General features: G+C 45.9%; 1 protein-coding gene across 1 annotated transcript; it reads left to right on the top strand.

Annotated features, from left to right (window-relative positions):
* Nucleotides 1-21418: 21418 nt before the first annotated feature.
* Nucleotides 21419-25728, top strand: LOC145395700 (uncharacterized). The gene is made up of 5 exons (XM_080269242.1): nt 21419-22718; nt 23383-23597; nt 24654-24881; nt 25023-25329; nt 25679-25728. Exons 1-5 carry the CDS (start codon nt 21419-21421, stop codon nt 25726-25728), a joined length of 2100 nt encoding a protein of 699 aa, XP_080125368.1.
* Nucleotides 25729-27893: the final 2165 nt, after the last annotated feature.

Raw genomic sequence — 27893 nt, 5'->3', positions numbered from 1 at the left:
CTGTTGGTTAGAAATTATGATTTGTTTAACAAGCATTACAACTCGACATTGAGGTTAAAGTAGGTGGCATGTTTTAGCCAAATTAAATTTTTTCTTCTCCCATTTTTGGGATCTGTCCGTTCTCCCCTTTGGGGCTAAGATGCGAATGAATGTGTTTTGAATGGATGAGTAAATGGAGAGTGAGTCGTCCTGTCTCGGCTACCTCCCTTTCCTTGGGGGAAGCAGCCTAGGTATATAGATAGATAGATAGATTTTTGGGGAATGGGCAGACTTTGGTTAGAGTCTGAAATAAATTGGCAGAATGAGATACAAACAAAAATTTGCCCATTCAGTTGGGCAAAAATTTGGTACGGTAGCAAAAGAGTTATTGTGACCCTAGGCTCATCTGCAATGTTAACTCAATAGACTGTAGGGTTAAGCTGCCCTTCTCTTGCAGTCCACCAGCCCCCGTTTTGGGGACGTGTATAACCAGGCAGTTCAGCCTCCATTTTATAAGTTGATAGGAGGTAGCAAGAACAATAATTACATCAGAGTCAAGGGATTAAATTTATGTGAAGGTAACGATGATAAGTAAATGTACAGTATGTATCCCCTTTAATGAACACATGATAGCCCTTGCTTTCTTTTTATCTGTATTTCTTGCCTATTGCATTTGGCATACTGTTCATTATATTTTTTTCTAGGCAGTTTTCTGTTTCCTTTCTCTCTGCACCCTATCATGCTCCATCCACAGGTGGGAAGAAGAGGTCAGTTTGATGATTGGTTTCTGACCCAATCTTATGTGATGAAACCCATATCAGAGCATTGGGTTATGGATGCAAATGATTCTGATCCAATCCATCCTATATATAAAGGGAAACTTAGGAACTGTAAGAAGTATCCAAGATGATTTAAAGTGTGGAGAGAGTGAGAGGTTGACTAGGAGTGTGCCTGGGAGTGAAATGGAGGGGGAGACTGAGGATGAGATGAAGGGATGGGTTGGAAGTTTGTGAATGAGTATGGTGTGTGTTAAAGGAAGGACAACTTGATGGCAGAGAACGGGGTGACATGAAGGTGATTTGTTTGTGGCCACCCCTTCCAAGATTAAGGTGTCTGGTTAGAGTACATTATTATTATTATTATTATTATTATTATTATTTTTTTTTTTTTTTTTTTTTTTTTTTTTTTTTTTTTTTTTGAGGGACTCACAATGAGTTACACTTGTCTCCCAAACCAACTGGCCATAATCTGTTTCATTTATAAGACAGTAGGGAAAGTGACAAACTGAAATGGTTCATGCCCAATCTGCGATATACCGCCTCTACCACACGTCACCGTCACCACAAACATCAGCCAATCAGATCAGATCACTTTAAACGGCCACCAATCACACCACCACCACAAACACCCACCAATCACACAACCACAAACACCATCCACCCACCACACTACCACCAATGCCTCGCCCCTCACCAGCCTAGCTCGCCAAACAGCGCAAAATCACCTCTCCAGAGCCACATGGTTTTTGTGGTTCAACAGTATATCACCAGAATAAAACCGTGGATTTTCTGTTACCACGAGCCATATCGGAAGTGGAGATTATCTTGCACATTGCACCTTAATCTTTTGCATGCCATTTACAGTATACAGTATAGCCTACATTTCATAACATTTTACATCAACATACAAGACAATACTGTACTTGCACCACCTAGAGGTTTAACGAAGAAATCTCTATAGCTACTGAGGATGCTTATGAAATGGCCCAATAAAGTGTTCTGCTGTTTTACTAAACTCATTTCTGATAGGTAGAAAGTTAATGACAAACCCGGAGTGACGAAAAGTTTGCAATAAGGTTTAACTAAACAAAATGCCTACCAGCACTAAGGTAAAGCATTAAACATTCAGCTTCACCGCAGGATGATACTTATGAGAACTTGAATAGCCTACAGTACTGTACAGTTCACCATTCAGGTAAGTTATTATTAGAAGTCGAGGTAAGTTTTTATTGGAAATCAAAGTCTATGCGAAGGAACAATATACAAGAACCGAAATAAAGTGCAGTATTCTAGGTATTGTAATAAGGAAATGAGTTAGCAACCCCGTTCAAATAAGTACTCGGACACTGTTCGCCACCAAGAGGCAGGAGCGAGACATTTAACACCCAGTTTATAATTAAGATACTGGGCTGTATTTTAGGTGGGAATGGATGATATGTAGCATCTCTTCCTCAGCGAAAGGACTTGGCCACTCCCACGAATTGAATACCAAGGCATGGTTGTATGAAACTCAATGAGCCTTAGTTAAAGAGGTAAGAAGATATTCACTTTAACATGAAGGAAATTTTCGTTCTTTTCAATTTAGTTCTCGTAGCTAAATGGCAGATTAAGACTCCATTCTTTCCATAATACTCCTTTGTGATTAGCATCATACTGTAGTGTTTATCTCTCGTTAGAGCTATGCATCCTAGATGAAGATACAATTTATTTTCAGTTTAGATGCCTCCTCAAACCGATAACACTTGGCCATCAACTCAGCTGACAGAAATTAGGAATCATCAGTTTAGTGCAAACGTGCCATAGCCTTGTGCAGATTTAATTTCTCGTTCTGTACCTTTATACGTCTCGTTCTGAAGTTTCTCTTATTCTGCTGTTCGAAGCGTTTGGACACTCTCCCTCCGTTTCCGTCTCAGTCACCATCTGTCTCTTGGCTGGAAGGTATGTAATTAACGTTGCTTTCAACCACGATCATGTAGTGCTGCCATCAAACGATTTATTCTGGTTCAAAGAGACTTTTCATACTAGAGGAGTTAGACAATTCCTTCGTTAACTTCACAAAGGGAAGTCTGTCAAGTCTGGTAGAATCGTTTGGTGTTCAAGAGCAAAAATACAGTATACAGTCCGATGATTTTTTTTCCCCCATATGCAGACGATTTAATTCAGTTTAGGAGAGATTTCTCGAACTGGTGGTGTTGGATATACCCTTCACTGAACCCTTCAATAATTTTTGTTCTTAGGAATAAAATCGTCAAGTAGCAGCAATATTACAGTAAAACCTTTATCCCAGCGATTTGTTTTGTGCGTACATCAGTTTACTCCTGTACGTTACTGATGTAAATTGTCGATATTAATAAGCCACATAAACATACGAGATACTGTCACGGTGTCATCGTATCGTATCGATCAATCTCCAAAATAGAACATTGCGTCGGGCTATGCAAAATAAATCGCTGAGGAAGAAATGCTTTCCCCTTTTAATAGTAATAGCAACAGTTAAAATGGTGATGATTATTATGGTTTCATTATTATTATTATTTTCTACAGATGGACGGCCGGAGATACAAGAAATCTGTCAAGGTTTGCCCACCGAGATACGGAGTTGAGTGCTATATATGTGTCCAGCCATCCACGTAGCCATCCATGCATCCAGCGAGCCATCCAACCAGCGAGCCATCCATCCATCCAGCGAGTCATCCATCCATCCAGCTAGCCATCCAACCAGCCATCCATCCAACCAGGCATCATTTCTCCTTTCCGTGATGTTAGAGATGAGTCATTTTTATTTACTTATTTCAGTTACCAGTATTATCAAAACTGAGTGCGTGAAAGGTGTGGATACTCCTTTGATTTTAATGAAAACAAACTCCCATTTTTTAGCACTAGTTTCTGAAGCGTGTGATGATGATGGAACATGCCTATAATTTCCGTACCGTTTCTGACTGCACCATGTGATGTGAAATACAGGTTGATAATACATCATTTACGGGAGTTAAATAAATACAGACTATCACATTAAGCCTGATCACGTATAACGCTTAAGGGTGTTTCGAAAAATACCGATAAAATTAGAATTGCTTGAACTTTCGCTCTCAGTTTTGATAACATGGGCGTTAGAATCAGGATATTGGTGGTTGAGTTAGTGTTGTGTTAGATTTATCTGTGTTGGTGTAATAATCCTCTCACCTTATAGATAGATAGATAAATATTAGTAGGTAGATAGAGAGAAAAAGACAGATAGAATATTAGATAAACAAGTAGAGAGAGACTGATATAGAGTCCGATGAAGTTAGATAGTTATAGAAAGGTAGATTAGATAGCCAGATAGGTAAGAGGAGAGAAGATAATAGATAAACTAGGGTAGGTGGAGAGAGAGAGAGAGGGGGGGGAGGGAGGGAGTGTGTGGAGGGAATGGAAGGAGGGAGAGGTAATGGTAGAGGAAGTGGGGAGGAGGGGAGTGAGGGATAGAGACGGGAGGGGGAGGAGATGGAGAGGAAGAGGTCAAGAAGGAGGAAGGAGTGAGACAAAAAGAGGAAGATGGAGAGAGAGAGAGAGAGAGAGAGAGAGAGAGGGTGGGGATGATGGAAGTAGAGGTGCGGAAGAGGAGGGAAGAGTAGCAGATAAAGATAGTGAGGGATAGGGAGGGAGTGAGGAAGAGGAACGAAGATAAATAAATAGAAAGAAGAAAAAAAAGTGATGTAGGGTAGAAAGGGGAAGAGAAATCAAAACGGGGATGATGCAACGGAAGGCAACATATATTTTGGTTCCGTTTATTTGATGTATTTATTTATTGCAGTTCAGCAAGACGTCATGTGGCTTTATGCTCAACTGACACACCAAATAAGTTTAAAATCTCAATAGTTAGCATATTTTTGAAAGTTACTGCAGAATAATAGGACAATATTTAAAAAAACTAACTGAATCTTAAAGCTGATATTCTTCATGTGTGTGAGTCAAGCAAAGGGCAAGAATTATTGGAACATTTATTTTTTAATATGAAGTCTGTCCAGATTTTGACATTTAAGTAAATTTTCATATTGAGTTTTTTCTGTGCATATTGTTTTCATGGAGGAGAGAGAGAGAGAATATATATATATATATATATATATATATATATATATATATATATATATATATATATATATATATATATATATATATATATAAAGAGTAAAAGTATCTCATAGAGTGATCAGAATTACTGATTATGGGCTTTAATTTGTGTCTCCAGTTTGTATAAGTATTGTTTTGTGATGTTGCTTAACTTACCGTACCCTACCCTACTTTACCTTACCTTTCCCTACCCTACCCTTCCCTACTCTGCCTTACCCTACCCTACCCTACCCTACCCTATCCTATACTACCCTACCCTACCCTACCCTACCCTACCTTACCCTATCCTATACTACCTTCCCCTCCCCTCCCCTCCCCTACCTTACGCTACCCTACCCTACCCTACCCTACCCTACCCTACTCTACCACTTACCTGCCTACCCCACCCTACCCTACCTTACCTTACCTTAGCCTATTCTACCCTACCCTAAACTACCTTACCTTAGCTTACCCTATCCTACCCTACCCTACCCTACCTCAAGTTTGGAAGCTGCCCAGTTGCTTCCCCAGTCAGTACAGAATTTAACAATAATAATAATAATAATAATAATAATAATAATAATAATAACCGCCATTTTTCTTAGAAATTCAAAGAGATTTATCGGAGAAAAAAAGGTTATTAGAATTTACGAGGCTGGACAGATTTCATAATTGGATTTTCTTCGTCTGTATGATTTTTTTGTGTGTGTCTATATGCATTATTTATTGTTGTGTGCATGACGAGGCGACATGGAAAATTCTGCACATAAGCGAACCATTACTGTAACTTAATAATAATAATAATAATAATAATAATAACAATAGTAATAAATCAAGAAAAAAATGGGCATCACAAGGACTTAATCTGCTACATCTGTCAGTGCTGTGGTAGAATGTTGACTGGTGGTGTGGTTGATGTGGTGGATGGTGTGGTGTGGCAGCGAGGGTGGATTGGCAGTGTGGGTGGTGCAAGTGGAGAGATGTTGTAGGCATGTGCGTGAAGTGGTATTTGGGCGTGTGGTGGTGTGGGGTGAGCGACGGCGAACGATATGTGGCGGTGGGGGTGGAGCTGATTTTGTGTGTGTGTGTGTGTGTGTGTGTGTGTGTGTGTGTGTGTGTGTGTGTGATGGCGATGTGGGGTGATGTGGTGGTGATGCGTGGTGTGGGGAATGGTGGATTGATGTGTGAATGGTGATGGTGTGATGTATGGTGGAGGAATGGTGGGTTGATGGTGTGAATGGTGATGGTGTGATGTATGGTGTATGGAATGGTGGATTGGTGGTGTGAATGGTGATGGTGTGATGTATGGTGGAGGAATGGTGGATTGGTGGTGTGAATGGTGATGGTGTGATGTATGGTGGAAGGAGTGGTGGATTGGTGGTGTGAATGGTGATGGTGTGATGTATGGTGGAGGAATGGTGGATTGGTGGTGTGAATGGTGATGGTGTGATGTATGGTGGAAGAGTGGTGGATTGGTGGTGTGAATGGTGATGGTGTGATGTATGGTGTAAGGAATGGTCGATGTTGCATTTCAGACTCCTTCCCTCTATCACCTTCCTCCTTACTCTCTTCCTCGATTCTTCCCAGTCATTTATGCTCCCTTCCCCTGGCGCCCTCCTCTTTACTCTTTTCCTTGATTCTTCTCAGTAATTCATGCTCCCTTCTTTTGACACCTTATTCCTTACTCTCTTCCTTGATTCTTCTTGGTGTTTCAGTCTCCCTTCCTATGGCACCTTCGTTCTTACCCTCCTGTTTCCTTGATTCTTCTCTGTTCTTCAAATTCCCTTCCTCCTTGCCCTCTCTCTTGAATCTTCTTGAGGGTGTTGTGGTGTAGGCCTGTATCGCTCCTCCTTCGTTCTGGTGCTCTTCCCTTTGTGTATGTTTCCTTGTCTTGCTTTTAACGTCGATTTCTCCTTCATTCTGGTGCTCGTCCCTTCTTATGTTTCCTTGTCTTGCTTTTAACACCAATTTCTCATTCATTCTGGTGCTTTTCCCTTCGTATATTTCCTTTTCTTGCTTTTAACATCGATTTCTCCTTCATTCCGGTGCTTTTTCCTTAGTATATTTCCCTGTCTTGCTTTTAACATCGATTTCTCTTTCATTCTGGTGCCCTCCCCTTCGTATATTTCCTTGTCTTGCTTTTAACGTCGATTTCTCCTTCATCCCGGTGCTCTTCCCTTCGTATGTTTCCTTGTATTGTTTTAACACCGATTTCTCCTGCATTCTGGTGCTCTTCCCTTCGTATGTTTCCTTGTCTTGCGTTTAACGTCTATTTCTCCTGCATTCCGGTGCTTCTCCCTTTGTACCTGTGTTCATCCCCATATACATTCCCTCGTCTTACTGTCTGACGTTGACTGGGGCTCACTGAACTTCTCATTATATAGGATTTACTCGCTTATAATGGTTAAGACACGCCCCTCTACAGTCGCTCATTTTTAGATCTTTCCACTCTGCCCTCCACTTTCCCTCATGCTTCTTTATTCATTTATTCCCCCTCTACATTCTCATTCCCTTTTTCCATCGTAACAGGTAAAAAGTGTCACTTGTTACATCATCGGTAGCAAATTGTAGTCCTCAGTGATGCCAATTTCAAATAACAGTGAAAATCGTACTAATATGGCTAAATATGCTCTGTGTTAAGTGAAATTACCCAGTAGAGAGACGAATATGCTGTGAATTATGCCGTTTTAAGTCTATCCATACAGAGATAAGGCTAGATATGCAGTTTATGTTGCCTAATATGTGCAGTCCGTTCCATGTCGCCGTCTATCGTACCCGGAGCGCTGACACCCACGGACGAGATTCACAAAAAACTTACGATAATTCTCCTCTCGTAAGCAAGATTCTATTTGGCAAGAAGAGTAAGGGGCATGGAGAGATTTTTTAGCCCTCTTTGCCTTGTCTTTCCTGCAAAACATATTATAGAGTAAGTTTGTTTGTGATTCATCGTCCGATTCGTCACGACACACATTCGGCCTCTTGCGTTATATTTAGTAAAGCCAGCACTGAATCAATCGATGTGAAGATGGTCAAGGTATGGATATTTTCTGTTGAGCTTTGATGCTGAAATATTGAAACTCTTATCATTTATTGCCTGACGATAAAAATAAGCTTATATATTTTTACGGCATTTAAATAAAAAATCGAGCACAGTAACTTGTAACTTAATGAATGCTTTCGGGCCCTTTTTTATGCGGAGATATTGCCACTCTTTCTACCTCAGTTAAAAAAAATAAGCCAGATAATTTTAAACTGAGGATTATAATTATTTCCAAGAGTTATATTATTTGATGAGTTATTAAGCTGAAGTTTGTCACCCTTATGTACGAGTGTATTTTTTGAAGATGCCTACAGTTGTCAGCTTTTACACCTACACACACCCGACCCACACCAACACACACACCCTACCCACACCTACACACACACACCCTTCCCGCACCTACACACATGCACCTTACCCACACCTACACACATGCACCTTACCCACACCTACACACATGCACCTTACCCACACCTACACACATGCACCTTACCCACACCTACACACATGCACCTTACCCACACCTACACACATGCACCTTACCCACACCTACACACATGCACCTTACCCACACCTACGCACATGCACCTTACCCACACCTACGCACATGCACCTTACCCACACCTACACACATGCACCTTACCCACACCTACACACATGCACCTTACCCACACCTACACACATGCACCTTACCCACACCTACACACATGCACCTTACCCACACCTACACACATGCACCTTACCCACACCTACACACATGCACCTTACCCACACCTACACACATGCACCTTACTCACACCTGCACATGCACCCTACACACACCTGCACACATGCACCCTACACACACCTGCACACATGCACCCTACACACACCTACACACATGCACCCTACACACACCTACACACATGCACCCTACACACACCTACACACATGCACCCTACACACACCTACACACATGCACCCTACACACACCTACACACATGCACCCTACACACACCTACACACATGCACCCTACACACACCTACACACATGCACTCTACCCACACCTACACACATGCACTCTACCCACACCTACACACATGCACCCTACCCACACCTACACACATGCACCCTACCCACACCTACACACATGCACCCTACCCACACCTACACACATGCACCCTACCCACACCTACACACACCCTACCCACACCCATACCCTACCCACACCTACACACACCCTACCCACACCTACACACACCCTACCCACACCCATACCCTACCCACACCCATACCCTACCTCACCCACACCCAATCCCTACCCACACCCACACCCACACCCACATCCACACCCACACCCACATCCACACCCACACCCACACCCACACCCTACCCACACCCACACCCACACCCACACCCTACCCACACCCACACCCACACCCTACCCACACCCACACCCACTCCCACACCCTACCCACACCCTACCCACACCCACACCCACACCCTACCCACACCCACACCCTACCCACACCCACACCCACACCCAAACCCACACCCACACCCAAACCCACACCCACACCCTACCCACACCTTACCCACACCCACACCCTACCCACACCCAACCCACACCCACACCCTACCCACACCCTACCCACACCCACACCCTACCCACACCCTACCCACACCCACACCCTACCCACACCCACACCCTACCCACACCCTACCCACACCCTACCCACACCCACACCCTACCCACACCCACACCCTACCCACACCCACACCCTACCCACACCCACACCCACACCCTTGCGACCACACCCACACCCACACCCTTGCGACCACACCCACACCCACACCCACACCCCCACACCCACACCCACACCATACCCTCACCCACACCCACACCCACACCCTACCCACACCCTACCCACACCCACACCCACACCCTACCCACACCCACACCCTACCCACACCCACACCCTACCCACACCCACACCCACACCCACACCCACACCCTACCCACACCTTACCCACACCCACACCCTACCCACACCCTACCCACACCCACACCCTACCCACACCCTACCCACACCCACACCCTACCCACACCCTACCCACACCCACACCCTACCCACACCCACACCCTACCCACACCCACACCCACACCCTACCCACACCCACACCCACACCCTACCCACACCCACACCCACACCCTACCCACACCCACACCCAACCCACACCCACACCCACACCCTACCCACACCCACACCCACACCCTACCCACACCCACACCCACACCCTACCCACACCCACACCCACACCCTACCCACACCCACACCCACACCCTACCCACACCCACACCCACACCCACACCCACACCCACACCCTACCCACACCCACACCCACACCCTACCCACACCCACACCCACACCCTACCCACACCCACACCCACACCCTACCCACACCCACACCCACACCCTAACCACACCCACACCCACACCCTACCCACACCCACACCCACACCCTACCCACACCCACACCCTACCCACACCCACACCCACACCCTACCCACACCCACACCCACACCCTACCCACACCCACACCCACACCCTACCCACACCCACACCCACACCCTACCCACACCCACACCCACACCCTACCCACACCCACACCCACACCCTACCCACACCCACACCCACACCCTACCCACACCCACACCCACCCCCAACCCACACCCACACCCACACCCTACCCACACCCACACCCACACCCACACCCACACCCCACCCACACCCACACCCACACCCACACCCACACCCACACCCTTGCGACCACACCCACACCCACACCCTTGCGACCACACCCACACCCACACCCACCCACACCCACACCCTACCACACCCACACCCACACCCACACCCACACCCTACCCACACCCACACCCACACCCACACCCACACCCACACCCACACCCACACCCTACCCACACCCACACCCACACCCACACCCACACCAACACCCACACCCACACCCAACCCACACCCACACCCACACCCACACCCTACCCACACCCACACCCACACCCTACCCACACCCTACCCACACCCACATTCTACCCACACCCACACTCTACCCACACCTACACCCTACCCACGCACCCTACCCACGCACCCTACCCACACCCACACCCTACCCACGCACCCTACCCACACCCACACCCTACCCACACCCAACCCACACCCTACCCACACCCTACCCACACCCTACCCATTCCCACACCCTACCCACTCCTACAGCCACACCCTACCCACACCCACACCCTACCCACACCCACACCCTACCCACACCCACACCCTACCCACACCCACACCCTACCCACACCCACACCCTACCCACACCCACACCCTACCCACACCCACACCCTACCCACACCCACACCCACACCCACACCCTACCCACACCCACACCCACACCCACACCCACACCCTACCCACACCCACACCCACACCCACACCCACACCCAACCCACACCCACACCCACACCCACACCCAACCCACACCCACACCCACACCCTACCCACACCCACACCCTACCCACACCCGCACCCTACCCACCCACCCACATTTCACACCTACACCTACACACACACACACACATTTCGAAAGTCAGTGAAAAAAAAAAAGTAATAATAATAATAATCCTTCCTACAATTATAAAAATGGTTCATGAATCAACTAACTGGCAACTCAGTATGACTAAGTCCAAAAATTCGCTTATAAAAAACTAACTGGCAACACATCAGGCATCTCAAAATTGTCCAAAAATTCGTTGATAAATTTACTAACTGGCAACTCTTCTGGCCTCTCAAAAATATACTAAGTCCAAAAATTCACTCAAATTAATACTAGCTGGAAACTCAAATCCGAGATGGCCGTCCGTGTGTAGTAGGGTTGTGAGCGCTTTTGGTACGGTTTAGGACAAGAATTTGCTATATTTCGTCTCTGCTTCTCACTTTCCTCAGCCTGTAAATAGTGTGAAGTAGTCGGTGGAATAGGTGATTTTTTGTCAGTATGGCGTAACTCCTCCACCTCAATTTTCTCTCCCCTTCCCTCCTCTCAACCTGCTACACGTTGAGGGGAGGGAGGGAGGGAGGGAAAACTCAGGTGGGGGAGACATTTTTTATTTTTTACTAACACCTTTCTCTCTTTTCAGTTTGTCTCCGGACGCTCTTCAGATTACCAAAACCTCGACGCGGAACCTGGTCCCCTTAAACAGTGCAATCGACTTAGTGTATTTTTTTTTGGGTCCCCAGATTCTATTTTTCTTGCAAATTTTTCATATTTTGCATAGTTTTTGCTTATTTTTTCCATATATTTAATATTTCTAAATCTGATTTTTTTCTATTTTTCATTTTAAGTTTTCCTATAAGTTACTTTAGTTTTCTGGTTTATAAGTTTCGTTGATTAAGATTTTAAGTATTATCTTTCACTCCCACCTATCAAAACATACAATACCAGAGAAAAGAATAAAAGACAAGTAAACAACAGAAAATATTAAGTTCAATTTATTTTGCATTCATCGGTATTATACAAAATACAGAAAGGCAGTATGGTAGACAGGAGTGGAAAGCAGATCAGCAGGGGGTCCATCACTCCAGGGTGCACCACTCAGCAGGGGGTCCATCACTCCAGGGTGCACCACTCAGCAGGGGATCCATCACTCAGCAGGGGGTCCATCACTCAGCAGGGGGTCCATCACTCAGCAGGGGGTCCATCACTCAGCAGGGGGTCCATCACTCAGCAGGGGGTCCATCACTCAGCAGGGGGTCCATCACTCAGCAGGGGGTCCATCACTCAGCAGGGGGTCCATCACTCAGCAGGGGTGCACCACTCAGCAGGGGTGCACCACTCAGCAGGGGTGCACCACTCCAGGGTGCACCACTCAGCAGGGGATCCATCACTCCAGGGTGCACCACTCAGCAGGGGTCCATCACTCCGAGGGGTAGACTCTGCAGAAGGCACGATGGAGGGGCAGTGGTAGACCGTGAGGCAGGGCAGAGCAGCAAGCGGCACCAAAACCTGGAAAACAATGTATTAGTTCAAACTCAATTTAGGTTTGTTTAAATTATATCTATCTTAGTTTTATTCAGTGTGCTCTAAGATAACCAGCAAACATACTTAGGCCTATTGAGCAAACCTAGCAGATCAGTTCTGTAACTAAATGTCTTTATCCTAGATTTCTTTTCATATATGCAAGCAATTAATGTTAAAACAAATGAGGTAACTTGTTTTCTAACCTATCTTAGATCCATAACACCTTTCAGCTCTTGAGGGCAAAGTCTAGTCTGGCATTTTACTGGTAATCCAGAATATTCATTTTATTGCTACCACGACTATGTTGTGGCAGCAATTCAGTGTAGATCAGAAAAATTAGCATAATCTATTACTGCAGTAAGACCCCCGGCTAAAGGCAAGGGACAGGGTGGCTCAGTGGTATAGAGCTTGACTCGACATCGCAAGATCGAGAGTTCGTTCCCCGCCCGAGTAGCTGCTCTGCTGGGAGGCAGCGCTCTCCAGTCACCTAGCAGGGCTGTATGATTTATTAAGGTCTAGCTTGGGGAATTAATTCCCTTCCCGGTTAAAAGCAAACTGTGGCCAGAGATAAAATCTACAGAGTTAGTAAAGAATATTCCTCTTTTTCATGCTACCACGACTAGGTTGTGGCAGTAGCCCAGCTCGGTTCTTTGAAAAAACACCGTTACTTATTACTGCGGTAACTAAGATGCCCACTTAAAGGCAAACAGTGGCCAAAAGGAAAATCTTTGAAGCTCCTGTTCTGTGTAGTCTGTGACAAAGTACAAAATTCAACGAAAATTATTTATGACCCAAATTGTGTATGAATAACTTTGCACAAAATCTATGACCAAGACTTTCATGGTTATGTTACTTTTCCATGTGGCCTGCTTGGAGTACATTCGGTAAGTCCCAAAATAAAATTTTAATTTTAATTTGAGGAGATATTTTATAAGGGAATAAGCAGGCAACCAAACTGAAGTACAGACCTCGTAAACAGATCAAAGCAAACATACCTGAAGCTCCACTCAAAGGCAGGATGGGAGGGAGGAAGTCCACAGGGGCACCACTCAAAGGCAGGATGGGAGGGAGGAAGTCCACAGGGGCACCACTCACAGGCGGGGGAGGGGGGGAGGAAGTCCACAGGGGCACCACTCACAGGCGGAGGAGGGGGGGAGGAAGTCCACAGGGGCACCATTCACAGGCGGGAGAGGGGGAGAGGAAGTCCACAGGGGCACCACTCACAGGCGGGAGAGGGGGGGGAGGAAGTCCACAGGGGCACCACTCACAGGCGGGAGAGGGGGGGAGGAAGTCCACAGGGGCACCACTCACAGGCGGGAGAGGGGGGGGAGGAAGTCCACAGGGGCACCACTCACAGGCGGAGGGAGGGGGGAGGAAGAGCACCTTCCCCGATTTGGGCTATCAGCAGGAGACTACCATGGGGCCAGAATACGTCATTCCCAACATCGACACAACACAAGGACCCCCACGGGAGGCATAGATAACACAGGGGCACAAGGACCCCCACGGGGCACAGACACAGGCGCAGGGACCACCACGGGGCACAGACACAGGCACAGGCATAAGGACCACCACGGGGCACAGACACAGGCACAGGCATAAGGACCACCACGGGGCACAGACACAGGCACAGGCATAAGGACCACCACGGGGCACAGACACAGGCACAGGCATAAGGACCACCACGGGGCACAGACACAGGCACAGGCATAAGGACCACCACGGGGCACAGACACAGGCACAGGCATAAGGACCACCACGGGGCACAGACACAGGCACAGGCATAAGGACCACCACGGGGCACAGACACAGGCACAGGCATAAGGACCACCACGGGGCACAGACACAGGCACAGGCATAAGGACCACCACGGGGCACAGACACAGGCACAGGCATAAGGACCACCACGGGGCACAGACACAGGCACAGGCATAAGGACCACCACGGGGCACAGACACAGGCACAGGCATAAGGACCACCACGGGGCACAGACACAGGCACAGGCATAAGGACCACCACGGGGCACAGACACAGGCACAGGCATAAGGACCACCACGGGGCACAGACACAGGCACAGGCATAAGGACCACCACGGGGCACAGACACAGGCACAGGCATAAGGACCACCACGGGGCACAGACACAGGCACAGGCATAAGGACCACCACGGGGCACAGACACAGGCACAGGCATAAGGACCACCACGGGGCACAGACACAGGCACAGGCATAAGGACCACCACGGGGCACAGACACAGGCACAGGCATAAGGACCACCACGGGGCACAGACACAGGCACAGGCATAAGGACCACCACGGGGCACAGACACAGGCACAGGCATAAGGACCACCACGGGGCACAGACACAGGCACAGGCATAAGGACCACCACGGGGCACAGACACAGGCACAGGCATAAGGACCACCACGGGGCACAGACACAGGCACAGGCATAAGGACCACCACGGGGCACAGACACAGGCACAGGCATAAGGACCACCACGGGGCACAGACACAGGCACAGGCATAAGGACCACCACGGGGCACAGACACAGGCACAGGCATAAGGACCACCACGGGGCACAGACACAGGCACAGGCATAAGGACCACCACGGGGCACAGACACAGGCACAGGCATAAGGACCACCACGGGGCACAGACACAGGCACAGGCATAAGGACCACCACGGGGCACAGACACAGGCACAGGCATAAGGACCACCACGGGGCACAGACACAGGCACAGGCATAAGGACCACCACGGGGCACAGACACAGGCACAGGCATAAGGACCACCACGGGGCACAGACACAGGCACAGGCATAAGGACCACCACGGGGCACAGACACAGGCACAGGCATAAGGACCACCACGGGGCACAGGCATAAGGACCACCACGGGGCACAGGCACAGGCATAAGGACCACCACGGGGCACAGACACAGGCACAGGCAGAAGGACCACCACGGGGCACAGACACAGGCACAGGCACAAGGACCACCACGGGGCACAGACACAGGCACAGGCACAAGGACCACCACGGGGCACAGACACAGGCACAGGCACAAGGACCACCACGGGGCACAGACACAGGCACAGGCACAAGGACCACCACGGGGCACAGACACAGGCACAGGCACAAGCACCACCACGGGGCACAGACACAGGCACAGGCACAAGCACCACCACGGGGCACAGACACAACACAGGCACAAGCACCACCACGGGGCACAGACACAACACAGGCACAAGCACCACCACGGGGCACAACACAACACAGGCACAAGCACCACCACGGGGCACAACACAACACAGGCACAAGCACCACCACGGGGCACAACACAACACAGGCACAAGCACCACCACGGGGCACAACACAACACAGGCACAAGCACCACCACGGGGCACAACACAACACAGGCACAAGCACCACCACGGGGCACAGACACAAGAACATCGAAAGGTCCACGTAGGAAAAAGCAATCACTGCAATGCAAATTATAAACATTAACTATGGGAACTAATTATCAAAGACTATTAAAGCACTATTATTAAAAAAACTTCAACATTTATAAATATTTGCGCAAAACTTGAAAATCAAAACACTTATCGAAACTGAAGAGACGAATTTACACCGACGTCAGGAGCAAAACTAAAAAGCCGGCTGTCTTCTTCCTGCTGTCATCACCTCGCCCCCGCCACCTCAGCTCCATCTACGCCCACTTCACAACTATGAGGGTATTTGAGGCTTCGAAACACTTCTTCCCTAGATTTTTAGTTTGCACGTTACACTTTGATAATCTCTTGTATATTATCTCTGTCGTTTTAATATCTACCCAGTTTGTTATTAATAACATAGAACGGGATACTGAGATGTAATATGCAGAAAAAATCGCTATGGAACAAATGTTACGAAGCCTCAAAAGCCACTTCGAATCCGGACCCGTTTCACACTCTGCCAAATTATTTCCTTTCTTCTCAAGTCATTCTTACACCACCATGCTTTTTATTATTATTATTATTATTATTATTATTATTATTATTATTATTATTTCACACTATGAACGAATTGTTTGACTGTGGCTACCATAAGACGGTTTAGTTAATTCCCACACAAATTTTCATATGTAGAAGGTTCAAACTGTTTCGATTAACTTTTAAAACGTTGGATTTTCCTCACCTAAATAAACCACCCTGGATTTAGCTTCAATAAATATCCAAAAACAACAATCCATGGTAACGAGAGGGTTAAATACTTGCCATACACTGTTTTTTTTTTTTTTAACCTTCCAATATTCTCCATATAATCCTTTCGTATGGGTTAAATGAATAAACGTTTCTAACTTTAAACTATGCATTAGATTATTTGTAAATACGTTTCCTTCTCTAATATGGCCGCCAAAATACTTCAGTTAAATTATAATCATAGTATTCTTAACATGGTTTTGGTTTCTTAAAGAGAGAGAGAGAAAGAGAGAGAGAGAGAGAATTATAGAGGTAGATAGAGAATAAAATTTCGAAATGAGTGGCGAATGTCCCACCACCACTCTCTCTCTCTCTCTCTCTCTCTCTCTCTCTCTCTCATATAACCTATCGAATACAGATACGTTTTTTCTTCCGTTCACATATCTATAACAACCTCTTGCATAATTCGAAATAGAGATGAAATCCAAAATATACCTTTTTGAGTGGAAATGAAGCTTGGAATTTGCTGGGACATGAGCCAAGAGTCAGATGAGTGGAGATAAGTCAAGAGTGGGAGGCGTGGAGATGAGTCAAGAGCGAGAGGAGTGGAAATGAGTCGAGTGGGAGGAGTGGAAATGAGTCGAGTGAGAGGAGTGGAGATGAGTCAGAAGTGAGAGAAGTGGAGATGAGCCAAGAGTGAGAGAAATGGAGGTGAGTCAAAAGTGAGATGAGTGGAGATGAGTCAAGTGTGAGTGTGGAGATGAGTCAAGAGTGAGTTGAGTGAAGATGAGTCAAGAGTGAGATGAGTGGAGATGAGTCAAGAGTGAGTATGGAGATGAATCAAGAGAGATGAGTGGAGATGAGTCAAGAGTGAGATGAGTGGAGATGAGTCAAGAGTGAGAGGAGTGGAGATAAGTCGAGTAAGAGGAGTGGAGATGAGTCAAGAGTGAGAGGAGTGGAGAGAGTCAAAAACGAGATGAGTGGAGATGAGTCAAGAGTGAGATGAGTGGAGATGAGTCAAGAGTGAGAGGAGTGGAGATAAGTCGAGTGAGAGGAGTGGAGATGAGTCAAGAGTGAGAGGAGTGGAGAGAGTCAAAAACGAGATGAGTGGAGATCAGTCGAGCAGTTCCGTCAAAACAATATCAAAAATCTTCACTTAATCTTCAAATTCTAACGGTAGCCCAGTTCCGTTAGATGAAAACAAAATAATCTATACCAACACAAATTTTTTCACCCATCCTCCATGCATTTAAACCGAAATTACCGACACCAATACGCGATTCCGATAGCGAGATGGACCAGACTCTCTCTCTCTCTCTCTCTCTCTCTCTCTCTCTCTCTCTCTCTCGCGACAGTACGGGTGGGGAGACTGTCCGTGGTGGTGCTGGTGGCGGGAAGGTGAGCTATATTTCCTTCTACTAATTGCCTAGTTATACACACGTCCCTCAACTTCCTCCCTATCCCCCAAAAGGAAGATGGTGGGCTGCTGCTGCTGCTGCTGCTACTACTATTACTACTACTACTGCTACTACTACTCCTACTGCTATTAATAATAATAATAATAATAATAATGATAATATTCGCTTCAGTAATTCCAATTTTTCTGTTATTTTCCTTCACAGAAAAAGATATATTGATAAAAATGACCCGCTGTCGACTACTGCTGCTTCTACTGCTTCTGTGTGGAGGTAAGGGAGAGAGAGAGAGAGAGAGAGAGAGAGAGAGAGAGAGAGAGAGAGAGGATGCTGTAGTAGGTATTTGGATGATGTGAGATGGATAGTCGTAAGAGATGGTATAGAAACTCTGAAAATTGATGCTGTGTGTGTGTGTGTGTCTGTCTGTCTAACGATCCATCTATTTTCTATTACTCTATCCATCTATCTTTCTATCTATCTACTAGAATTTCCATAGGACAGAGTTGCCACCTTATATCCAGTGACATAATACACGGTCATCTGTCTGTTTATCTGTCTATCTAACTATCTATCTATCTTTTCTGTTTATTTCTCTCTTACAACTTATTTCTGTATCTACCCATCCATCCACCTAATATGTCTATCTGTATATATCCATCAACCCATCTCTATCTATCTATCCACTCATCCATATATATCTATCTAACCATCCATTCATCTCTCCATCCATCCACTTATTCATCCATCCATCAGTCCTTCTATAAATCCATCTATATATCTATCTCTTTGTCAGTCTGTCTGTAACCCTACGTAATTATCTATCAATCTATCTATCTATCTCCGCCAGGCAGTAACGCGGTCAAAGTGATAGAATTTCAAAAGGATGGCGTCACTACTTTGTTTTCGGCGGCGGAATACTCAGGTCAGCTGGATCGAACCTGGATGCTGCTCTCCCTCACCCTCTGCGCCCGCTTTCAACTTTTCTACATGCATAGTCGAGGCACCTTCTTTGAGCTTCGAGATACAGTGGACAGCCTCAATGCACAGCTGAAAGGAGGTAGGTGATGATGATGATGATGATGATGGTGGTGGTGGTGGTGGTGGTGATGTGGTAGTAGTAGTAGTAGTAGTAGTAGTAGTAAAAAGGAGGTAGGTGATGATGATGATGATGATGGTGGTGGTGGTGATGGTGGTGGTGGTAGTAGTGGTAGAAAGGAGGTAGGTGATGATGATGATGATGATGATGGTTGTGATGATGGTGGTGTGGTGGTGGTAGTAAAAGTAGAAAGGAGGTAGGTGATGATGATGATGATGATGGTGGTTGTGGTGTTAGTTGTAGTGGTGGTGGTGGTGGTATTATTATTATCATTATTATTATTATTATTATTATTATTATTATAACTACTACTACTACTACTACTACTATTACTACTTCCGTTACTTCTTCTACTACTTCTGCTGCTGCTACTAGCATTATTGCTGCTACTACTACTACTACTACCACCACCACAACTACTACTTCTACTACTACTTCTGATACTACAACTACTACTACTACCACTACTACTATTAATACTATGCTACGTGCTAATAACAGATCGATAAAACTTATGGAGAGAGAGAGAGAGAGAGAGAGAGAGAGAGAGAGAGAGAGAGAGAGAAATCACATAAATATTTTTTTTTCCTTTCCTCCCTGTCGCCAATAGAACTCTGGTTGGATCGCGTCAGGCTGGTAATCGCTAACCAGTGGAAGTTTCAGCTGATCAAGGAGAACTTCAATGCCTACAGGTGTGTGTGTGTGTGTGTGTGTGTGTGTGTGTGTGTGTGTGTGTGTGTGTGTGTGTTTTGTATCCATCTAACCTTCACCCTCCTCTGTCTGTCTGTCTGTCTGCCTGTCTGTCTATCTATGTATCTATTTATCCATCTGTCTCTACCTACCTATCTATCTATCTATCTATCTATCTATTCATCTATGTGTCAGTTTATCTATCTACCATCTATCTAAATCCTTCTCTCTTCAGATGGTACCACCTCTGCTTCACCTACAATCACCACAACCATCGCTACAACACCTACGTGGATGGTTACCTCAATTACGAGACTACCTATGATGTCGGTCGTCCTTTTTACGGTGACTACATTCGTCTTGGTCAGGGTGATGACGCCACTCACTCATTTAGCGGAGCATTATCACAGGTGGGTATGGTGATGATGGTGGTGGTGATGGTGGTGGTGAGGGTGGGGGAGGATGGTGGTTGTGAGGGGCAGGGAGGTGAGGATGAGGGTGGTGGTGATGGTGGTGGTGATGGTGGTGGTGGTGATGGTGGGGGAGGATGGTGGTGGTGAGGGGCAGGGAGGTGAGGATGAGGGTGGTGGTGACGGTGGTGGTGATGGTGGTGGTGGTGATGGTGGTGAGGGTGGGGGAGGATGGTGGTGATGAGGGGCAGGGAGGTGAGGATGAGGGTGGTCGTGACGGTGGTGGTGAGGGTGGTGATGATGATGGTGAGGGAAATGAGGGTGAGGGTGATTAGAAGAGTAGTAGTAGTAGTAATAGGAGGAAGAGGAGGGGAAGGAGAAGGAGGAGGAGGAGGAGAAGGAGAACAAGGAGGAGGAGAAGGAGGAGAAGGAGAACAAGGAGGAGGAGGAGGAGGAGAAGGAGGAACTGTGTATATACAGCCTTCATTAGCCTTTACATAATATCTCCATTAAGCTGAGTAATATCGCCTGGTGGTGGTGAGAGAGAGAGAGAGAGAGAGAGAGAGAGAGAGAGAGAGAGAGAGAGAGAGAGAGAGAGAGAGAGAGAGAGAGAGAGATTATCATATTTCATAGATTAATATTCTGTAATGTGCTATCCACTGTATATGCATCAGGTCAACATCTGGGACCATCCACTGAGTGCCAACACCATCTCCGAAATCGCCGCCTGTAGGATTGACCCCAAAGGCAACTACGTGTCTTGGGATGAGGGATGGTCGCTGTCCAACGTCACTGAGTATAATATTCCACAAAAGAATTTCTGTGAGGTGGAGGAGAAGACCACGTATCTCTGGTTCCCCCACAAAACATGGTCCTTTGCCACCTACATCTGTCAGGCTCTGGGAACACAGCTGCCCCTGCCAACCACCATGGATGAGGTTCGCTTCTGGTACAATCTCACGGCGAAGATCTGGCCCGATAATCCCTCCCTCTGCCACGACGGCTTCTGGACCCCCATGGAAGATAACAGGCGTGAGGGTGTGTGGACGATGCACTATGACCACAGCATCATCCCCTCCCCGATGTGGCAGAAGGATGAACCCAACGGTATCATATACGAGAACTGTGCCAATATTGGTGTCGATGGTGTGGAGGACATTGACTGTCTTACAGAGAGGAGATGCACTGTCTGTAGATTTACAGAGAGACACACCTTCGCCTTGCTAGGCACGTGTGAAGCAGAGCTGCGTAATATTTACTTCACTGTGTCCCAACAACGTATGGACCAGCTTCTCTTCCAGGGTTATGGAGATTATCAGATCCGCAAGGACAACGGTCAATGGCGCTGGATCAATATCGTCACCAATCAGACTCTGGCCAAGCTGGATTTACACGCCCCGAATGGTAAGCCAATGGGTCGTCGCACTTGGCACTTAGAAACCCCTGTCTGTGACCAAGTTAGTGCGACGCGAATCCTAACTCTCTCACCTTGCCCGGCCAACAGCTACACCTGTAGTGACGCTACCTGCATCCCACACGACAACCGCTGTGACTACAAAATCGACTGTCGGGATCGAAGCGACGAGCTGAACTGCGAACTGTTGAGAGTGCAGAACGACTACAACAAGAACGTCCCTCCACGAGTATCCAACAAAAACGAGACGGTACAGGTGGCCATCGAAATTACCATCGAATCTGTAAATGTGGTGACGACGCTCATGACGATGTTGGTGTCCTACAAGTTAAAGATGACCTGGTTTGACAATCGCCTCACATTCCGGGACCTGAAAGAGAATGAGAATCTGAATATCGTTAGTGACGAGATCATGATGTCCCTCTGGATCCCACACATCGATTTTGTCAACACAGAGGGTAACCAGAATTCCGAGGTGGATGAGGAGGCTTCACTTCACATTCAGCGTCTCCAGCCACATACACACATGGACAACAGCGCCCCTGGGGAAGGTTGGCACACTTTAGCTGCTTTGTTTACACTTGGCAGATCCACTTTCATTGTGTGTGTGTGTGTGTGTGTGTGTGTGTGAACCTCCTTCTTTCTTCAGCAGTTTTTCACCAGACAAAAATCAGGTTTCATTTTCTTTTCTTCTTTTTGCCTTCTTTGCGATTTCACTCTTTTCTGCATCATTTTGCTTGCTTCACTTGAGTCTGTTTTTCTCCCAGGCACGTTTATGCAATAGATATCTTGCATATCACAGAACTGTTACATTTATAAGACGTTTTTGGTAGTATATCTTGAAAATTTTGGTAGTGAGTCAACATGAATTCAAATTTGTGGTAAATCCGGCCAGAATCACGAACCCCCCCCCCCTCCCTTAGTCAATCAAAGTGCTGGAACTAGCCCCACACCTAACAAGAATCTGTAAACATCTTTTCATCTCAGTTAATGTGGATATTGCTGTTTTTAATTATACTGATGGCAGTGATAATAATAATAACGATGCTGATGCTGATGCTGATGATGATGATGATAAGGAGGTGGAGGAGGAGGTTAGTGATGATGATGATAAGGATAATGATGATAAAGAGGAGGAGGAGGAAGAGGAGGAAGAGGATGATGATGATGATGATAATGATAATGTCGATGATGAGTGACAATCCTACATTTCAGTCAAGATGTACGCAGGCGCGGGGAACCCACTGACCATCTCACGCAACTACCACACCACCTTCACTTGCAATTTTGACCTGGTTCTGTACCCGTTTGATGACCAGTACTGTGATATGCACCTCAGAATTCTCTCCGCCTCGAAAGAATACGTAACTGTGGATCATACGGCTACTACGGTCACCTACATAGGCAGTGAATTGCTCTTGGAATATCAGGTTGGAAATTTGATACGGATTTCGTGGTTCATGCTTACTGTTTGTCTGCTTATTTATGTATGTCTGTCTTTCTGTCTATCTGTCTATCAGTTTGTATCTATCTCTTTTTATCTATCTATCAACAGCCAGATAGGGGGTACAATCTGGAGTTACATATCTGTATGTCTGCCTATTTATCTATCCATCTTTTAACCATACAGGAACTATCTGCATGGGTGAAAAAATGAGTCTGTATATATCAACCATCTGCCTATTATCTATCTATCTACCTACCTGTTTACTTGTGTATCTATCTACAGTCAGATGCCTTACTTCCAGAAGGGGTGGTCACAGATGAATTGTCTCCATGTCACCCTGTCCTCCACCATCTGTCTACCCTCTCTCCAACTCACACCCCTCTCCCTCATATACCTCACCTCATTCCTTCATCTCATCCACGGTTTCCCTCTCCTCCTTTTCCTCCACCTTACTTACGCACACTCTCCTAATCAATCTCTCATTCTCCATTCACTTAAACTTCTTCCTTAGCAATTTATTCTTCACATCCTCCATATCTTTTGTATGCTATTCATGCAAACTATGTCGATATTAAACTTACACAGGTAACATAGAAGAGAATGTTGTGTAATGTGCGAAATAAATAGCTATGGAACAGGTGCTACCAAGCCTTCCATGTATATTATAATAGTTCTTCAAAAGGCAGTCTAATCTGTTATAAGAAGAGTACCTAGAAATATCCATAAAATATATATCAGGATGGAAAGAGTATAAATTTCTAAATATATGATGTTAGGATAATTTGACACATTTCACTGGTTTTCCTTCTTTCGTATATTCTCTTGTTTACTGATTTTACCTGACCATACATTTAAAAATGAAAAAAAAAAAAGTTACGATGATGATAATGATGAGGTTGATGATAATGATATTACATGAACTGAATATTTATGTACACACACACACACACACACACACACACACACACACACACACACAAAATCCACCCCCGAAAAAATAGCGTAGTCCCATACAACGACCCACACTTTCCCACCACAGCTTCTTCAACAAACGATGCATTTCGACAACAACCACAGCCACAGCGAATTCCGAGTACGTCTCCCTTTAAGACGCCGAAGGGGGTATGCTCTCTGTGACATTTACATCCCCTCCTTCGTGTTGCTCATTATTGGGTACCTCAGTCTCTTCTTCAGGCCGCATATCTTTGAGGTCCGCATCATGACAACCCTGACTTCGCTTCTCGTTATGGCAACTCTCTTTAGCCAGGTGACTCCCTCCCCCTCTCTTTCTCTTTCTGGGTGTACCGTAAGTTGAATAATATAGTCTAATGCCACCTGGAACAAAATACAGAATAAAGGATGTTCTCAAGCAAAAAGGGGTTCCAATAATGCCTTTTTGTACGACCAGGTGTCTGCCTCGCTGCCCAAAACATCGTATTTCAAGATCGTGGACGTGTGGCTTCTCTTCTGCATAGTGATGAGTTTTCTAATCATCATCTTCCACACCATCATTGACATATCCCTTGGCAACTACACAGTCCCAGAGTCGACCCCAGGACTCATGAAGGTTGTGCCATTGCTCACACCCACAAGTTGGTCCCCTACTCCAGCCCCGAAGAGTCTGAGTGGTAAAATGTACAGGAACTTGGCCTGCAAATTCAGACGGAGATTCAGCACCAGAACTTACATCGCCATCGCCCAGTACTGCATTTCTGGTATGTTTGTGCTTTTTAATATTGTATACTGGTCTTATATATTTGGGTAAGACTCACCTACCCAGGCTTTGAACAGACTGACTGGTAAAATCTATCACAGCCACACTATCATGTCTCAGTAGAGTATTTTTTTATAGTTTGTTTACACTTTTCAAGATGACTCCTTGGTAGTATATACATGGTTAATGGTAACGGTAAAGGACTCAGTTTACTCTTAACCCAAACGGTAGCATTTTGTACTGCGCCGTTTATGAAGAACACCGAGAGAAATGCATATCAACAGAGATATAAATTTCACCAATAAAGTCAATCCTGTAGCTCTTAAGTGTAACCGCAATATCTTTACCAGCCGTACTAAAGATTATGAACTCCATTGTCCATGATCAGAGTCCTGAATAATCTGCCATAACTTTAGGTAAGAAGAAAATGATGAAAACTGCTGTTATTAATGTAGGTATGATATAAATGCATAAAACTGGAATTGTTTAAATGAACCTATTAACAGCATAGGCTCAGGGTATGGTCTCCGGACACTCTGTCTACGGTCAGCCCTTAAGTCTAAGATGTCTGTCTATCCATCTGTCTCAGAGCCAGATCCATCACTTTAGAAAAAGTAGAGGGGAGGGGCATGATTATTAGCAGAATTGCCAATAAATATATTTGAATAATCAAATAAAAGTGACCTTTGCATGCTTCAGTCATAAGAGAACAGTAGGCCTAATATAGGAAAGTGCAGCACATAGTAAGGTATTTATTGCGTATATTTGAGTTTTTTTTTTTTTTTAGTATATGCATTAATTGGTGTGCCAAAAATAAGGGAGGTATACAACACTATCCCCCCCCCCCAAATCCATGCCTGCATCTACATCCAGATGTTTTGACCTCAGATGGGGTGGGCACTAATAAATCTCCTCCATGTCATTCAATCCTGCACATTAAATTGCCGTCTCTCCAGCTACCCCCCCCCCCACACTCACTCATATACCTCTCCACCCTATCATTCCATCTTATTCTTTGTTTCTCCCTTCCCGTCCCCTCCTCCACCTCACTCACACTTTCCTAGTGAGTCACATTTTCTAGGATGTCTGCAGACAATATGGAACTTTATGTGAAATGGTTTTAAGTGAAATGCTTGTGGTTCATGAATGAAGGGTTAAAAACAAAATAGTACATTCACTACTGACTTTAAAGTGTATAATGAATCGCAAGGAAATTTAAGAGCATTGTGTGAATTCATCAACAGCTTAACAAGGACTATTTGTCTGTCTTTATTCTGCCGCTGACACAGCAGCCTATGATTGACAAACGGACATCCAGACATTTTTCTCTACTCAGTGATGACCCCCTTTCCCATGACACCACCACTCTCCCTCACACCTTACCTCTCCAAAAGGCACCGAAGAAGAGCCTCCATGTGGTGGCACTGTGATCCTGGGTGTAGCAATTTTGGTGTCCACTCAATAGCCAAACCTATTTTCTTGTACCACGCCGTGGGAAGGCTGCTGATCTGACCCTGGTAAGGCACTACCTACCATAAAGGGACATGAGTTTCCTACACAATGTACGAACATTACTATCCCTGTAGGACATCCCCATTGAAGCAGTTACCTACTTGAGGTCAGTAGGTCTACCCAGCCAGACAGACTGGGGTTAAGCAACAACCTTTCCAAAATACATATGTGCAATAGAGGCAGTCCTCAAAGTGGGGGATGTGTTCCAAAACACCACAGTTTGACATACAATTGGTGCTGAAAATTGTGGGAACTAGCAAGTCAGTTGTTCAGGTTGCAATGAGATTTTCATGGGCAATTACATTTTTTCCCCTCATTTTCTCGTCAAACACAGATGATTCTGTTAACCTTCAGAACGAATTTTTGAGCTGAAGGGTTATTTAGAGTCATCATTAATATCAAAAGTTTGATGTAACCCCCCTAAGTAAAAAAAAATTATCTGGTAGCAGCAAAAATAGAATATGACAATACTTGAAAAAAAGAAAAAAAATTGTGAGATGGATTAACTCTATCAGCCCAAGGAAATCTATCTATCTATCTATTGCCAGACGCCTCAATCCCGTTTGGGGTGGCCACAAACAAATCGCCTCCAAGTCGCCCTGTCCCCCGCCATTTCACTGCCCTGCTCCCAACTCACACCCCCCTCTCTCATATACCTCTCCACCCCATCCCTCCATCTCATCCTCGGTCTCCCCCTCCCTCTTTCCCCCCAAGGAAATACTGTAGCTAATTGCATTTTCAGTCTTACTGTCTCTTCATAATTCTCTCCAAGGAGAGTGTGTTTTCACCCCTGTTTATTTGTCTGTTAGCAGGATTACTAAAAAGCTTAGAGATTTGGACCAAATTTGGTGGGTAGATAGCCCATGTCCCAGGGAAGAGTCGATTAATGTTTTGGACCGATCCAGATCATGCTACAGATTCTGGGTCTGGAAATCACTTTGTATGAAACAGTATTTTGACCAGACCTTGATCGTTTGGGGTTACATATAGCCTTTATAAGTCCCTCCATTATGAGTTGGACTCAAGTTGAATAAAAGCATTTAGGTGGCAAGA

This window comes from Coenobita brevimanus, chromosome 33 (genome assembly GCF_032717465.1).
Source record: "Coenobita brevimanus isolate Jiangsu-jjx chromosome 33, ASM3271746v2, whole genome shotgun sequence".
In the NCBI taxonomy this organism is placed as follows: Eukaryota; Metazoa; Arthropoda; class Malacostraca; order Decapoda; family Coenobitidae; genus Coenobita; species Coenobita brevimanus.
This window is presented reverse-complemented; position numbering and strand designations above follow the sequence as displayed.